General features: G+C 47.8%; 2 protein-coding genes across 3 annotated transcripts; both read left to right on the top strand.

The window, feature by feature from the left end:
* The first annotated feature begins 417 nt into the window (after window positions 1–417).
* On the top strand, window positions 418–1,150 carry MIURF (mitochondrial elongation factor 1 upstream open reading frame). The gene is made up of 2 exons (XM_075500365.1): window positions 418–572; window positions 912–1,150. The coding sequence occupies exon 2, from the start codon at window positions 938–940 to the stop codon at window positions 1,148–1,150; it is 213 nt and encodes a 70-aa protein (XP_075356480.1). The 5' UTR covers window positions 418–572; window positions 912–937.
* Window positions 1,151–1,197: 47 nt separating this feature from the next.
* On the top strand, window positions 1,198–10,832 carry MIEF1 (mitochondrial elongation factor 1). 2 transcript variants are annotated; one of them, XM_075500354.1, is made up of 6 exons: window positions 1,250–1,336; window positions 2,273–2,320; window positions 2,514–2,662; window positions 2,818–2,998; window positions 5,019–5,281; window positions 6,384–10,832. In XM_075500354.1, the coding sequence occupies exons 3-6, from the start codon at window positions 2,519–2,521 to the stop codon at window positions 7,188–7,190; spliced, it is 1,395 nt and encodes a 464-aa protein (XP_075356469.1). In that variant the 5' UTR covers window positions 1,250–1,336; window positions 2,273–2,320; window positions 2,514–2,518; the 3' UTR covers window positions 7,191–10,832. The 2 variants fall into 2 exon arrangements, with proteins under 2 accessions (XP_075356459.1, XP_075356469.1); XM_075500344.1 differs by lacking the exon at window positions 2,273–2,320 and having other exon boundaries at window positions 1,198–1,336.
* Window positions 10,833–15,665: the final 4,833 nt, after the last annotated feature.

Raw genomic sequence — 15,665 nt, 5'->3', positions numbered from 1 at the left:
CTTCCCCGCAGCCTTCCAGGGTGTCCCTGGCCCCCACCCTGCCCGCTCTTCCCCACAGCCATCCCCGCTGAGGAAGCCGGCTCATCACCGAGGTCGTCAACCCTTGAGGGGCACGGCCTCCTCAAACCAGACCAGCACCGGGCCCAGCCGGCCCCGTCCCAGCCCCAACTGGGAGGAACTGGGGGCGGCAGTCCCCCTCCCCGCCGGCAGGGGGCAGCCTCCCGGCGCGGGCGGCGCGGAGCGGAGTGGAGCGGAGCGGAGCGTCCCCTCCCGCTCGCCGTACGGCGGCGGCGCGGCGCCCCGCCGGCAGGGGGAGACAGCGCTGCGCCGCCGCCCCGCTCGGGGGCGCGCCGGCCGGAAGTCCTCCGCCGAAGGGACGGTTTGGGCCCCGGCGAGCGAGCTCTATGATTGGCGGGGGCCGGGGTCACGACCCGGAAGCGGATCGGCCATGTTGCCGGGTGACCCCGGGAGCGGTGCCGGGAGGGAGGTGGTGGCGGTGGCGTCTGCCGAAGGGAAGCGGCTGCCCTGAGGGACCCGGAGCGTCTCCCCTTCCCCCTCCCCGGTCCTTCCTGGTGAGTGCGATGCGGCCGGTCCCCGCGGGGCCTCCGCGGGCTCGACCCCAGCCCGGGACTCCGGCGGGGAGCGGGAGCTGCGAGCGGCCCTGGGGCGGCTCCCTATGGGAGGGGCCAGGCCGCGGGGCCCCCCGGTTCCCCCGCAACAGGGCGTGCGGCCTTTCGCCGTTAGAGAGCCCGTTATCTCCGGTGCGCCGTTAGAGAGGCTGTCCCGTCCTTCCCCGGGCCGCGGAGCACGGCGGTCTGTGGGGCTAGGCATGGAGGGGGAGGCGGGGGCCGGTGCGTCCCTCGGGGAGGGAGAAGCTGATTCGGATCCCGCACTTCGTCACCTCTCTCTAGGTCGCCCGTCCACGCACGCGTCCCCCATGGCAGCGTGGTCCCGGGGGGCTGTCCTGACCCTCTACCGGGCTCTGCTGCGCCAGGGCCGTGGGCTGCGCTACACCGACCGGGATTTCTACCTCGCTTTCATCCGCCGCGAGTTCCGCAAGAACCGGGGGCTGCAGCGGCTGGAGGACAAGGAAAGACAGTTGGAGAAGGGGCAAGCTTTCCTGCAGAGCAAACTCGGGGGCCTGGTTTAGAGATTCCCTGTAGCTCCTTTTGGCCCCACTCCACTTACTTCCCTCTTCTGTCCAAAATCCCCTCGCCAACCAAAAGAGATGATTAAAGCTCGCTGTCCACCGCTGTCTTGAAGAAGTCCGGAAGGTGCTCCCACAGGCACACCAGGAGGGCTCTCCTGTTCTCTTTACAAATGTATTAGGTCACAGGTAAGTCACTTACAAGGATACAACCATGTTCTTCATGCTATTATTACAGTTAGCTTTGTGAAAGTGCGTTTTTTTCTGCCTAGGGATGAAGAGTGACTGGATTCCTGGTTCATCAAGGCAGGAACATTCCTCCTGAGATTATAGCTTGGCCTTAGAAGAACCGAAGGGCAGTTTTAAACCCCCCAAGTCAGGCAGGCTCTGAACCTTTGAAACTAACTTAGAAAACAGATCTCGAGTCAGGTTGGAAGAGTTTCCTGGTGTTTTCATGTAGGTTCACTGAGGATCCACCTATGGGTACAGCAGTGGCAAAGTGTGTTTTACATGTGTAGTTGGCCAGGGAGACTCTTTAAATTTAAATATCAAGATGAAGTTAACTGGGAATTGGAGGAAAAAAAGGTACATGTGTAAGAAAATACTAATGTTCATGTTATAGATGACTTGTATGAGAGTCAAACCCACCAGCCTTGAGGGCAGGAATAAATGCCCAGGGAAAGCAAGAGAGCTGTTCCCTTTGTGGTGTGTTGTGGTTTCTGCTGTTGATTCTTGGGTGCCTTTGAAGTACCTGGGACTAGCCATTGTCCAAAAATGAGTCTGGGAGTGGATGCCCTGAGACTACTTGTCAGCTCTTGGGAAGATTCTGATTTGTTATGGACAAGCAGTTGACCATCCCTGCATTGCCCCTTGTTTTTTTATGCGCATTAGATTGAGAATAAGAAAATAAATTGGCATTAAAAAGCCATGCTTTGGTTGAGAAGCACAAATTAAAAGGAGAATACCTGAATGGTCACAGAGTTTTACATAATATACAGGATTTTATTGCAAAATATTGCTGAAGTAAATCTTACTTTCTTTTTAAAAAAGCATTAGGTGATTGCAGAATTAAACCTGCTTCAGTGATTAGAAGCTCCACATCAAATTCAGGATGTTTTTCTTCAGGTCATAAACGGAGCTGGAAGCAAAGAAATGCTGTCATTGCAGAGCTTGGTCAGTACTGTTCTGGCATGTCTGGGAATAAGCAGCTCCTCGAGGGAAGATAATTAAAGGGGCTGCAGGGCTAGGTGGTCCCTTCCTATGGCTCTGTGCTAAGACCCCAAGAGCTGTGAGTGTGGGGTGGAGGAGAAGGGTGCGAACTGTTGGTTGCATGTTTTGACCCGTTTAATGCTCCCGCTCATTCCAGGTGAGATGGCAGGCGCTGGGCAGCGCAAAGGCAAAAAAGATGACAACGGCATCGGCACAGCTATCGACTTCGTGCTGTCCAATGCCCGGCTTGTGCTGGGCGTGGGTGGAGCAGCTATGCTGGGCATCGCCACGCTGGCCGTCAAACGGGTGAGCGTGCAGGACAGCGGGGTGGGACTTGAGCATGGGGGCACTGGAAAGAAGGAGTGGGAAACAAGAAGACTCGGGATGCTGGCACTAGGCTGAGTAAAATGCAAATGGTGGGCCCTTAACGACTCAAACTGTGCCTGGTGATGTTGCTTTAGATGTACGACCGGGCAATCAGTGCTCCCAGCAGCCCCACTCGCTTGAGCCAGTCGGGAAAGAGAAGCTGGGAAGAACCAAACTGGCTGGGCTCCTCTTCACGCTTACTGACCCAGGACATGAAGACTAACCTCAGCCGCTCGCTGCAGACCCTTCCCACTGATCCTTCGGCCACAGACACAGGTAAGGAGCAGGGTGATACTCCTGCAGTATAGAATCATCCAGGCCCATAAAGCCTGTATTCATTTAAAGGCATGCAGGAAAGAGAATACTCTGTCTAGCCCAGGATTTTGATATTTTTCTTTTAAGCAGGTGTACTGGTAACTTCAAGAATTAGAAGTCGGATTGGGAACTAGTGAAAAATAGTTATCTATTTGCATTCTTCATTCCTCTCATGACTTCATGGTCTTAAGCTTTATTCTCCCTCAGTCTTTTCTCTTTCAAGCTGAATACTTATCTGTGCAATCTTTCCTGATAAAAAGCCATTCCATTCCTTTCAAGATCTTTATTGTCTTTCTTTGGACCATTCCAGTTTATTTGTGTCTTTTTAAGAGGGGAATAGTCAAATTGTGATGTACTAGTAATTTAAAACAGTATTTCCTATATTATTTCTACCATTTTCCTAATAATTTCTGTAATGCTGTTTGCCTGTTCAGTGCTGCTTATCACTGAGTTAGTCTTCATCAGGCTGTAAAAAGTGACCTGCAGTCTTCTTTCTGAGTGGGATAATAAGTAATTTAGAGTCCATCCGTGTTTGTTATATGTGTTTGGTTGGTTTTTCTCATCGATTTTACTTTCTATCCCTGGTCACTTCAGGAGATTTACACTTGGAGATTTGAAATAAAAATCAGGATCAAGCTTTTAACTTGATTTCCAGATTCTCTGCAAGAAAGTCAGCTTCAGGATGGCAATGGGATTTTCTGCTGAGGAAATGTTGAATAACTAGACAGCTCATTTGGGGTCCAGATCATTTGACTGGAGTCCCCAACGATGAGGATTGAGGAATAAAACCATTGGTGATGGCATCTTGCATCTTGACTTAAAAATAAATTAAAACTTAAGATGGAAAAATAAGTTTTTTCATGAACAGGCAATGAAGTCTGGTTCCCTATGGTTTTGCGGGCTATTTCCTTTTCACACAAACCCTCAAATCTGTCCAAAAGGCCCCAGTGGGACAAGAGACAGCAGCTGCTGAGGTGGGGCGAGATGGGTCTGTGTGCAGCTTGGTCAGCCATTCCGCATGTGCTGCGTGGCCAAATGCCTGTTGCCAAACAAATGTGCGACAGATGATTGCCTTAATGGGGTTACTGACTTGTGGGCTTCTCCTGCACCCATTAAGTACCACAGCCCTTCCAAAGATCTCTTAGATCTGTAATTGTTCCTTAATTCTTGTTGATAACTTCTGAAACTCTTGGTCCATATTAAGAGAAGTCTGAAAGATAGATGGGAAGCATTGACTTACTTCTTTAGGAAACCAGTCAGAAGAAAAGGGGCTTAGAGAATCTGTGCAGGTTAGACACAGCTTAATAATGCAGATGGCAGCATAAAGCATTGTGTTGCTGATACGTGCCTAAGAGAGTGCTCTCTGCTCTTTGGCCAGTGAAAGTTTGAGGGAGGTTTTCACTGGGGCTATGGCTGCATGAGCTCTGCTGGCAATCTGTCAGTTCACCATCCTGATAAGTGTTGATCAGAGTCCTGACAACTGTTTCATTTCCAAGTGGCATGATCTTCTCAGATCTCATACCCTAGTCAGGACTGGGGTTTGCTGATAATTTGTAAAAATTCATTATAATGTTAAAATCTTAATGAGATAGTGACGGTTGCTCAAGAGTGCTTTATCCACTGGTTTGGCATCATATTAAAAGCTTCTGAACTGGTAACGGTGCTGCATTTTTGATGAAATTGAACTGAGGTACTGCCCACGTAGCCATTAAAATTACTTCCTTTTACATGACGTTAGTCTTCTTCTGGTTAAATGACAAATCTAGTAACTTGTTTTCATCTGGTTTGATTATTGTAGGAGTATCTTTTGAAGTTTTTCAGCACCTCCCTTTTGACTGGTACCCGTGTAAACCATGCAGAATGTCTGCTGAAAGCTTTTTGAGACCTAGGAGGCTGCACGTTGGTGCTGCAGATTTTCTTTTGCAGATCAGTTCACAGCGAAGCACTGCAGATGATCAACAGTTTTCCTTCTGTCTTGCAGACTTTTTCCGACCCACAAAGCCCAAGCCATCTGCCAAGAGGACTCAAGTGGAGCTGAAAAAATCCCGCCTTCGTCTGTCTCTGCAAGAAAAGCTCTTTGCTTATTATCGGAGGAAGGTAGCTATCCCAGCGGATGAGCAGGCCCGGGCCAAGCAAGCAGCGGTGGATATCTGTGCTGAGCTGCGCAGCTTCCTACGTGCCAAGCTGCCGGACATGCCCCTGCGTGACATGTACCTCAGCGGCAGCCTGTATGATGATCTGCAGGTAATTCCTGGGGCCGCGTGATGGGTCATTATTCAGAAGGCTGACTAAGCAGGGCCGTTTTGGGCTTCCCTGTTGGCAGTGCTGGCTCAGCACAACATTCCTCTGTAATAAGGCTCTTGGTGTCACCTTTCCCACTGTGGAGCTAGGTGTTGATTTCTGCAATACTGTTTGAAAAGGCATGACCAGGCTGCTCTGGCTTTGTCTGCAAATAATTTGCTTTTTGCTGTTTTATTTCTCTGTATTATCTAAGCCCTTCTTTCCTTCTCCTCTGTCTCTCCCTTTAGCTGTGTTTTTCTTACTGTTTCTCTGGTAGACCTCTGTTTTCTCTCTGTCCCTTCTATCTCCTTCCAAATACATTATATTCCCTTAGAACTCCTGTGTATTCATGTAGGTCTTCCCTACTCTTTTTTTAATGCACGTCAGACCTGGATTGGACAGCAGTCCCTGCTGCATATCTCCCTGATGGCAAGATGCCCATGGCTATAGTGAGTGATTCAGAGGCACACTTTTTTGTTTGAGTCAGAGCTCTGGAATGGAGTGTCGAGTGTCCAGTGAAACTTAGATCTGGGGTCTTAGTAACATTGGTGAAAAGGGATCTTTTAATGACCTTTTTCCAAACAATGTGGCAGACCAGGTGAGGGCAGTAACTAGTTGTAGCATGGGATAATTAAACCATGGCAACTTAAGCTTGTCTAGAAACTTAATACTCTGCCTCCTGTTTTAAATTATCATGTGGTGTTGCTGTGTGCTGGGCCAGCTGCATCCCACATCCAAGGAGTGGACTTAGAGCAATAGGAGGCAAAATGATTCATCTATATGCGGTCCATGTCAAGTCCTGAAGTATTTAAAGGTCTCTAAATAGTACATACCATATAAGCACTAGCTTGGGTTATACCCTGGAGTTGTCCCACTGACGATGGGAAATAGTCCTTCAGAATGTCTTTTGACAAAGGGAGGCTGTGAATCCCATGCAGAGAGGAGAGTGAGACAGCTGAATCCTTATTCCAAGTTCCTTTGAACAGAAGGCTTTCTAAAGGTGGTGAATAAAACTGAGTGTGGAGAGAGAAAGCTTGTTCTTACTGACTTTTCTCTCTTGTGAAAGGTAGTGACAGCTGACCACATCCAGCTCATTGTGCCTCTGATGCTGGAGCAGAACCTGTGGTCGTGCATCCCTGGGGAGGACACTATCATGAACATTCCTGGCTTCTACTTGGTTCGTCGGGAAAACCCAGAGTACTTTCCCCGTGGGAGCAGCTACTGGGACCGCTGTGTGGTGGGAGGTTACCTTTCCCCCAAAGCTGTAGCAGACACCTTTGAGAAAGTTGTAGCTGGCTCCATCAACTGGCCAGCAATTGGGACTCTCTTGGATTATGTGATCCGTCCAGCAGCTCCCCCAGCAGATCTGACACTGGAAGTCCAGTATGATCCAGAACGGCATCTTTTTATTGACTTCCTACCATCCCTGACCCTGGGTGACATCATCCTTGTGGCCAAACCCCATCGATTGGCCCAGAATGACAATCTGTGGCGACTGAGCCTGCGGCCAGCAGAAACAGCTCGCCTCCGAGCCCTGGACCAGTGTGATTCTGGCTGCCGTTGCATGTGCCTGAAGATCTTCAAAGCGATATGCAAGTCAAACCCAGCCCTGGGCCACCTCACTGCCAGCCAGCTCACCAATGTCATCCTGCACCTATCCCAAGAAGAGTCCGACTGGTCCCAGGACATGCTGGCTGATCGCTTCTTGCAGGCGCTGAAGGGGTTGATCCGCTACTTGGAGGCAGGTGTCCTCCCTAGTGCTCTGAACCCCAAGGTGAACTTATTTTCAGAGCTCACCCCTGAAGAAGTGGATGAGTTGGGCTATACCCTTTACAGCTCTCTGTCGGAGCCAGAGGTCTTGCTGCAGACGTAATGGGGCCTTACCTAGGGAAGTGTTGATAGGGTTTAGCCAAGGTGGACTTTGATTACTGCGAAATATGTCTCCTCCACTTCTCTCTCTCTCTCTCTCTCTCTGTCTCCTTTTGGTTCATTATTATTTCCTGCTGTGGAGTTGGTGCTCCCACTGAATTTCTTGGTGCTACTGGTCCACTTCCACCATCTCTGCCCCAACAGGTACCCATTGGCTAGGAAAAGAGGCTAAAACTGCAGGTCTAAGATATTCACCTAAATTCTGCTGACGTTTTAAGTGTCTACCAAAAAAACCAAACTATGCACTTCTTTCTCCTGTAGTACACTTACTGTAGTGAGTCCATTTTGGTGTGAAGAAGGTGGAACTGGGCTAGTAAATCCAGTGATGATTTTAGCAGACTTGCATTGAGGTCCTTTGCTCCAGTCTGAGTTGCCCCATGTTTCTTTTTCTCTGCTGTACCACACTGTCTCACTTTCCTCCTTTTTTCTTTTTTTCTTTTTTTTTTTGGGGGGGGGGGCAGGGGGGGACTCCCTTTGACCCAGTCATGCAGGGCAGACTGAGTGAGATGTTTTGGATAGGGTTGTTTTTTGTATTTTCAGTGGATAATGATTACACTGGCAGTATGTAGGGCTGTAGAGCTTGGAATAGGAGAATGCCCATGCCTGTGGCTCCTGCTCCTACGGAGCCTTCTCATCCTTTGCAAGCTGGGTTCAGGAGTAAGGGCTGAGGCTTGTCCAGTCTGCTGCAACATGACCTCCAGTAATTCTCACTGAAGCTGTTGTAGGGGAGGAAGAAACCTTTGTGGTCTGGCTATGTGATGAGGCCGAAGGAGCAGGGCTTGCCGTTCCTGCCTAGCCAGATCTGGGTGTTGCTGGTGGGAATGGCCCTGGGAATGGAGGACAGGGCGGCTCCTTAGATGTGTGTCTCTGGCCTGGAGGAAGAGAGGCTGATTATGGGGGAGGGGTGGCAGACAGACATGGGAATGGGGATTATTTTTTTTTTCATCCTTTCCCCAAGAGCTTATGGCTTTTCTGGTTTATAGGAGGTGGAAGCAAGACTGCGTGCCTCAAAGAGCTTTGTAATAAGCACACGTAAGCCAGATTCTTACCAGCTATAAGTCTGTGAAGGTGATAGGACTGAACTGGTGTCATCAGCAAGGTTCTGTCCCATACGCTGATATTAGGGTACATATGCGGAGCTGGCATTTAGAGATACGTTGGCTTTGCCATCTGCTCTCAGTGTGTGTTTTAGTCCCCTCCCCAGCCACCTCAGAACTGAGGCTGTCTGTCCCCTTCCTCATTCCCATGCACTGACTTTACAGTGCTCCCAGCTTACAATTACTCTTAGAAAGCTGGTGAGGGCACACCTTCCCATTCAGTCTGTTTGGACCTGTTGGTAATGCAGTTCTGCCCACTCTGGTTTACGGCTGCTGTCAGGCTGTTCTCCCTTGGCTGCCCTCCCATCTGCTGCTGGACTGCAGTATGGGTTTCGGGGGGCAGCTGCTGCACTGTTGCTATCTCCTACACTAGCCACATGGACTCTGTATGCTCTGCATTCAGCCTTCTGTTCTCCTGTCTTCAAAAAGGAGAGGGAGGGTGTCCTCCTGAGTCTGGGGCTCGCTCTCTCTCAAAAGACCAGCACAGCTATCGTTACAGAAACATACTTGCCTTTCCCCAGCTTTAGCACCTTTTTTTTCCCCTTGCTGTCCAGCCTCCCTAGCCAATGGAGAGGGGTACTGCGGCAGCAGAGTTTGGAGGGAGCAGGAATGCTTTTCTCCTCCTTTCCTCTCAGGACTTAACTCCCCTTTGACAGAGAAGTTTCAAGGTGAGTTTCAGGAGTGGAACCATGGAGGGGAGTCTTGTTTTCTTTTTAGAGGCAGTGCTGGTGAGATGAGGGAAGGAGCATCTTTCTCAGACAATCCGTCCATTTTAGCCAATGTGTCAGATAGTATTCTGTATACAGTGATAACACAACGTTGCATTTTAAATTATTTAATCCTTAGGATACTGGTATTTTCTAGACTGCCAGATGCGTACTTTGAAGTTTGTGTGTGTATATAAAGTCTGTAGTCTGTAAAAGGTTAACAGAAATTCCGTTTGTATGATTTTGTGTTCTGTAAGTTTTGCAGCAGTCAATGTTGGTCAGCTGTTGATTGCTCTTCACTCTGGTTCCCAGATTTTTTCCCCTCTTCCTTTCCCTGCCCTCCACTGCCTTTCTGATGTCAGCCTTCCTACCCTAAAAGCAGACAGATGAGACTTTGGAGCTTATAGGCTGTTGGGGAAAATTCCCCTCTCTTCTAATTACTTGAAGGTCAACAAAAATATTAAAATATCGGGGTTGTCAGGAGTTCCCCATATGTTCATTTCTTCAGTGTGATCTCATCCTCACTTGGTGCTGACTCCAATACCACAGTCTTCATGCAGAGTTGAGCAGCAACATGGTTTGGAATGATCAAAACTATAGATACAAAAAAAGTGAGACATAAGCAGGAGGAAGCTACTGTCTGAGCTGGCTTGAGAACAGTTGCCACATACATATCTCTATATAGAATTTTTTACATGAATGCTTTTACTTCTTCCTGGCAACCTAATGAATTAATATTTTATGGCCGTTTCTTGCTGCTATTGAGCTCAATTTGTGTATCAAATGGAGACTGAAGCTGCCTTTTTGCCTTTTCTGTAGACTTTGCTCCACTTCACTTGACACACTTCCATCATTTCTTCCCTTCAGTTTTTTCCCTTCTCTGAGCTAGCCACAAGCCCGTTCTCGGGAGGCAGATGCTCACTTCCTACAGGCAGCCGCCACAGTGGGCAATAGCCACCCTGGCAGTGGCAGTCTCAGCAAAGGCCAAAGATGTAATGGGTCACAGGGACACTGCAACTAGGAGTATTTCAAGAGCAGGGTCAGGCATAAGGGGCAACAAACGCAGGGAAGAAGGAGCAGGGTAAGTATGCAGGAAACTTACACTAATGCTGTACCCAGCCTGTGGGTCAAACAGACTGTTGCAGAGTCTTTTGAACTGGCACCTTTCAGTATTAAATGCAGTACACATGTTGATGTACAGCCCAGAGGGCTGTCTCACCTAGAGGTAGGCTCCTTCCTAGTCAAAGCTGTAGCACAGAGCAGGAGGACCTAAAGCTGAATGTGAAAAGGGCAGCTCCCAGCCACCTTCCTGGCAGAGCGGCTCAAAGACAAATTGATTGTAAGAGGCCCAGAGCGTGCTTTTGGTTGGTGGCTGCCTGGGCTCCAGGAATGCCTCAGTATAGCTTAGCTCACATGAGCTTCCCACGAGATTGTCGTCTTGTTCCCTGTAACCACAGGGTGAGGACCAACTTGCTGAGCAGTGGGGTTTCACTGCTGCTGAGCTCTAACGCTAATCCTTCAAGTCAGATGGATTTCTTTTCCAGTGTTTAAAAGCAATTATGGAAACAAGAGGCTGCTTTCTGCCTCCTGGTGAACTGCCATTAGGGCCCTTGCTCTTAGCATGTGGGTACTCGCAGTGAGAAATGAAGAGATGATCCCCCATCTCTCCCAGGCCTGGAGGCTGTGGATTTGCAAAGGGGAAAGTCTAAGTGCATGGTCTGTGACAGAGTGCGTGAAATTCTGAAATAAAATGGCTTTCCACAGTAACTTGGTTGTCTCTCGTGTGTTTATAAACAAAGGAGCATCTCTGCTTTTGTCTCAGTGCATCACCTTTATGCTGACATAATTCTGCACCACACCAGTGCTTGGGGACCGACATGCCCCTTTGCTGGTTCACTGCTTTCCCTTTGCGGCTCTGGGTGCTCAGCGCTCTGCAACTTGCCTTGAGAGAGCAATCAGCTCGGTACTGCAGTGTGCTAGCTCCTGGCAGCGTTCGCACCAGTCACAAGAGGATGCGTAATTATGGTGCTATGCCTCCCATCCTTTCTCTGATAGCCTGCGTGCCTGGACAGGCACCTGCCTTTCATGTGGCTCCCCAGACTTCACAGGCTTCCATGCCTCTTTTTAATATTAAACTTTCCTGTGCAGACTCCCCCGCCCTTGCTCAGTCACACGTTGGTTTCTAAGTGCCAGTCCTCTCCCCTGCCAAATGCACTCCTCTCTTATCCAAGCATCAGCCTTGAGGCAGTGAGGAAGCCGCTGTGCCAGGGGCCTGTGTCTGGTGTATTGAAGCTCCTTGCAGTAAGACCCAGTTTTATGTGCCTACTTGGGAAGGTGGGGTGGCAGTGTTGGATGTCAAATAAGGCATGAAGTGATGCTGCTTTTGATAGATCCCAGGCTCCTTAATTCTGGGAAGATATGCTACGGTGACAGCATTGTCCTGTGAGACTTGTTTTAATGAGGACTCGGCAATTGACATTTAGCTATTTTGGAGGATATGTTATGATGCAAAGGGAGTCTACATCTCTAACTTTTTTTTTCTGATACCCCTTGCCTGTGTTGTTTTGGTTTGGTTTTTTTTCTTTAATCTGTTCAGTGGTAGAAACAGATCAGATGAGATCAAGCACATTTCACATCATAATGGAGTCATGGGAACAGCTAAAACAAGCTGCTCTGTCGAATCTGTGCCAGGTATGACCCCCTCAGGTTAATGCCCCTGGAAAGCCTAAAGCTTCCAATACATGTTTAATGTATGCAGCGGTTTGCACCTTTGCATAAAAGCTGTCCTGGCATGAATAGGGAGGAAAGATCAAAAGATATGGGTTTGTTTAATGTAGAGAAGAAATAATTGAGGGGAGTCATGATAATTATTTTAAGTATGGAAAAGGTTGCTACAAAGAAGAGCAGCATAAATGGTTCTCCAGGCTGCAAAGACTCAGTATCTCTTTTGTTCTTAGCCTAATGAACAAACAGCTTAGGAGGAAGGTGAATTTGGGAAAAAGCAAAATATTTTGCGTGCCTTGTTATATAACCACAATCCTGTCCTGGAAATGAATGTAGCCAAGCTTACATTTTACTTACTTATTTTTGCATCTCTTCATTTTAAAAATAAATAAATAAATTCCAGCCTGACTATTCTGTAGCTAATTTTAGGCTGGGGGAGAGAGGGTGACTGTACCCCAAATTTAAGATTATCATGCTCAAGTGTTGAACTGTATCATGAATGTTTTTCTTTTTTTCCCCAGATACTTAATCACTTCTGTGGTTTTTTAAGGTTTATTTTAATATTCTGAACTCCAGAAAAGCTGCAAACAGCTGCTTCTTTTTAAATTTAGTCTCATGGAAAAAAGGGGAGCCTCTTCCAAATGAGGAGTTTCTCTTCCAGATAAGATAAAATATGTTGGCCCACTACCCGCACTAGGTATGATTCAATGGCTCCAGCATGGCTCTATGAATCTGGGACTGGATCTTGAAATGTTGGGTTTTACTCACAGATGCATCAAGCAAGAAATGGGAGATTCTCCCTCCTACCAGTGAAACCCAGTATTGGCTTCCAGCCCTAGGAGGACTGCTGCAGTCTAGACACTTGGGGAACTGTTTGAGGTATCTGGATTTTATCTTCTTTATCCTTGTCAGGCTGAGTTATGATCTGAGTTTATGATCTGAGGGATTCAAGAAATATCCTCCCCCTCCCTTTTTTCTTTTTTCTTTTTTTTTCCTTAAGAATCAACATAATCTTAAAATAGCTCTCATGTAACAAGGGTGTCCCCTACACGATCAGGGATAGCACAGTGTAAAAGTTTTACTAGCGTACTCTGAGAAGGACAGTGTTATTCACAAGTCACAGAGCCAGAAATGTGGTGGTGAGCAGGGTAATAATATCTTTATAGTACGTGATCCTGTGGAATAATCTTGCAAATGGTAATGCAAAAGAGGGTGGTCAGACCAATGGGTAAAGCAGGGAAGATCTGAAATCATTCTGTACGTAGAAAGCGTTCTTGTCGAATAGCAGGAGAGTGGGAGACAGTTTGGCTCACGGAACTCAAACTTTTCATGATCTTAAGCTTTCCTAAGTACTCACGCAGAAGTCAGTTCTGAACAAAATCACTTTAAACACACTAAAAGATTGATTCTTTTATTTTGCTGCCCTGGTTCAATTTCCCTGGCTCCAGTGGCTAAGCAGCTCTTTGATCTGTCTAGTAACACTCAGTGCTAAGCTTCTCAGGGGAAATACATATATATCAATTCTAACCACATTCTTCATGAAAAGCCTTCTCCATACAAATAATGGGCAAAATTTGCTTGCTTGAGTTTTCAGTTTTGTTTTGGATTTTCTTTTTTTAGGCAACAGTTCCCTCGGTTCAGCACAAGCCCGTCCCTTCCCCTGCCTCTCACTGTGGTAGAACTGTCACTGTTCCACGGAAGCACGGGAGTGATATACTGTCCCATCAGACATCCCGCTACAATGATCCCAGTCCTGTAAGACTCTCTCGTCTCATTCTGCTCAGCATTGCAAAGGACAGAGACCTAACAGGAAACAGACACAAGGGCACAGATGGCAAATGACGGACTCTGTTGGCTCTTTACCTGTCCCACAACAGACATTACTTCAAAACTCGTAATGCCCTGGCAGGCTCCTTACCCCCTTTGAAAGGCAAGAAGCAATCATTCCTGGAAGCAGTATGGCAGAGAGACATTTTTGCCTTCAAATTCTTGAATTTATCTAGCACAGAGGATAGTTACGGCCTTGGACATAATAACTACCGCCACCTATATAGATAACACAATCTGAATTATGTTTTACTCCTGGTTGTTTATAGCAGTGGCGATATGCTGTCAGAGGGCCTGAGATACGCTGAAGCAAAGGTAGTACAATACACAGTAATCCCACAGGCCACAGAGCTGCAGCTCCCACGTTGCTTGTTAGAGAGCATGTTGGCAGGGGTCCCAGCTTCCTGGCATTCAAGTGGAGGTTGGTTTTTGCTGAGGCAAGCGCGTGACCAAGGCACAAACCTTCTCCTTTCCAAATCACTGCCTGTGGCCATGAGAGAGACAGTAGAAAACATCTAGTCCAGTGCCTTTTCTTGAACAATGAGCTAGTGATTTGGATTAGGAACCTTTCTCCTCTTTTTTTTTTTTAATTTTGTAATTTCTTTCTTATGTATGAAGAGAAAGTTAATAAAAGGAAGAGTGATCCATCTTCAGTCCATCACTTTGCACTGCAAAGAAAGATGCTTGGTGTCACCGGCAGGCTGGACTCCCAAGCCTTGTGGCCTGGGACAGACTTCACCCTTTTGTGGTCAGACGGAGCCTGCCCGGCCTAGGGGAGACCTGTATTTCTGATAAGTGCTCAGCATCCAAATCAGTCTCACTGAGACTTCATGACTAAGGTGAATGGCTCAAATGTTACCTTCCTGAACAGTGCCTACATTGCCTCAGACCCAGAGGAGATGTCTACCATCATTGCAATCCCCGCACAAGGCCTCAACAAAGTCTCCCCCTCTGAGTGCCAAAAGAGCAGGCCAGCAGTACCTCCCCAACAGAGCTGGGTTGCCATGGCTGGGTCCTCAGACAGACCTGGCTTTAGTCTCAAACCAGCTCTCTCAGCAGTCGAGCACAGAAACCTCCTCCTGTTAGGAAAATTGCAAACCTCCCTCACCAAGCGCCACAGTGATACCACTAAGAGGGGCAGTGGGTTGAGAAGCCACAGCACCTACTCAATACGATACTTTGACCACAAAGTCTCCTTTGAGGACTATTATCCAGCTTGCCCACGGCCAGTCCCCCTGTAATGCATCTGAGGAGGCTCCGCTAAGGCCACCCACAAGCCCATGTGCCAGTGCAGGGAGCAGAGCAGTATCCAAGTCTTCTGGAAGAATCTTCCTTCTGACATAATTTGCCAAATCTCCTAACACAGAGACCTTAGGAGGGAAAATGACAGGCATTCAGGAAAAAGCTATAAACTCAGTATCACAACTGTGTCAACATCCGCCAAGAATTTCTCTCTCCTCCTCTGTAAACAAGTGTATATTAAAACAGATCGAAGTCTGCTGGTAAATTGCAGCCACCGAGCAGCTGCTGCCGACAAAGAGTGGAGAAATATTACTGAATAATATCGGCAGTGTTCCTCCCCAGGGACCTGGGGAGCTACAGCCTCAATGGTGATTTATCCCCAAATGAGTTTCAGAGCTTCATCTGAACTACCTGGTTTGTCAGTGTTCCTGCTGAAGCTGCCTGCCAGAATCAAAGAGATCTCACATGCACACAAGATATCCCCAAGATTCTGTTATATTTCATTAATAACGTATACCCATTCACAGTCTCTCTTCCTGGCCTTATCAAGACACTCTGAAGTTACATGAAGTTAAAAACAAATCCCCAGATGGAGCACACAGAGCATGGTCTGGTATTATCAGCCTTTCATTGTGCATCCCCCCCGTCACTGAACAGAGAGGCTGAAATAACTCAAGCTCAACTAACTTTTCCACCTGCTTCAGACGAAGCTGCTAGTTTAGATTCCAGGTTCAGGAGTCCAGCATAATTGCCGTTGGACTGATACAGTGCAGAGTCCTCATTCTGACGAGTCTGAGGGGTGCTGAGACAGTGAAAGACAAA

This window comes from Mycteria americana, chromosome 1 (genome assembly GCF_035582795.1).
Source record: "Mycteria americana isolate JAX WOST 10 ecotype Jacksonville Zoo and Gardens chromosome 1, USCA_MyAme_1.0, whole genome shotgun sequence".
Taxonomy (NCBI): Eukaryota; Metazoa; Chordata; class Aves; order Ciconiiformes; family Ciconiidae; genus Mycteria; species Mycteria americana.
Note: the sequence above shows the minus strand (reverse complement) of the source record. Positions and strands in the feature narration are given on the sequence as shown.

Coding starts and splice junctions, on each gene's coding strand:
- MIURF (XM_075500365.1), top strand. CDS start 938: ATGGCAGCGTGGTCCCGGGGGGCTGTCCTGACCCTCTACCGGGCTCTG.
- MIEF1 (XM_075500344.1), top strand. CDS start 2,519: ATGGCAGGCGCTGGGCAGCGCAAAGGCAAAAAAGATGACAACGGCATC. Junction 2,663..2,817: donor CCACGCTGGCCGTCAAACGG/GTGAGCGTGCAG, acceptor ATGTTGCTTTAG/ATGTACGACCGGGCAATCAG. Junction 2,999..5,018: donor TCCTTCGGCCACAGACACAG/GTAAGGAGCAGG, acceptor TCTGTCTTGCAG/ACTTTTTCCGACCCACAAAG.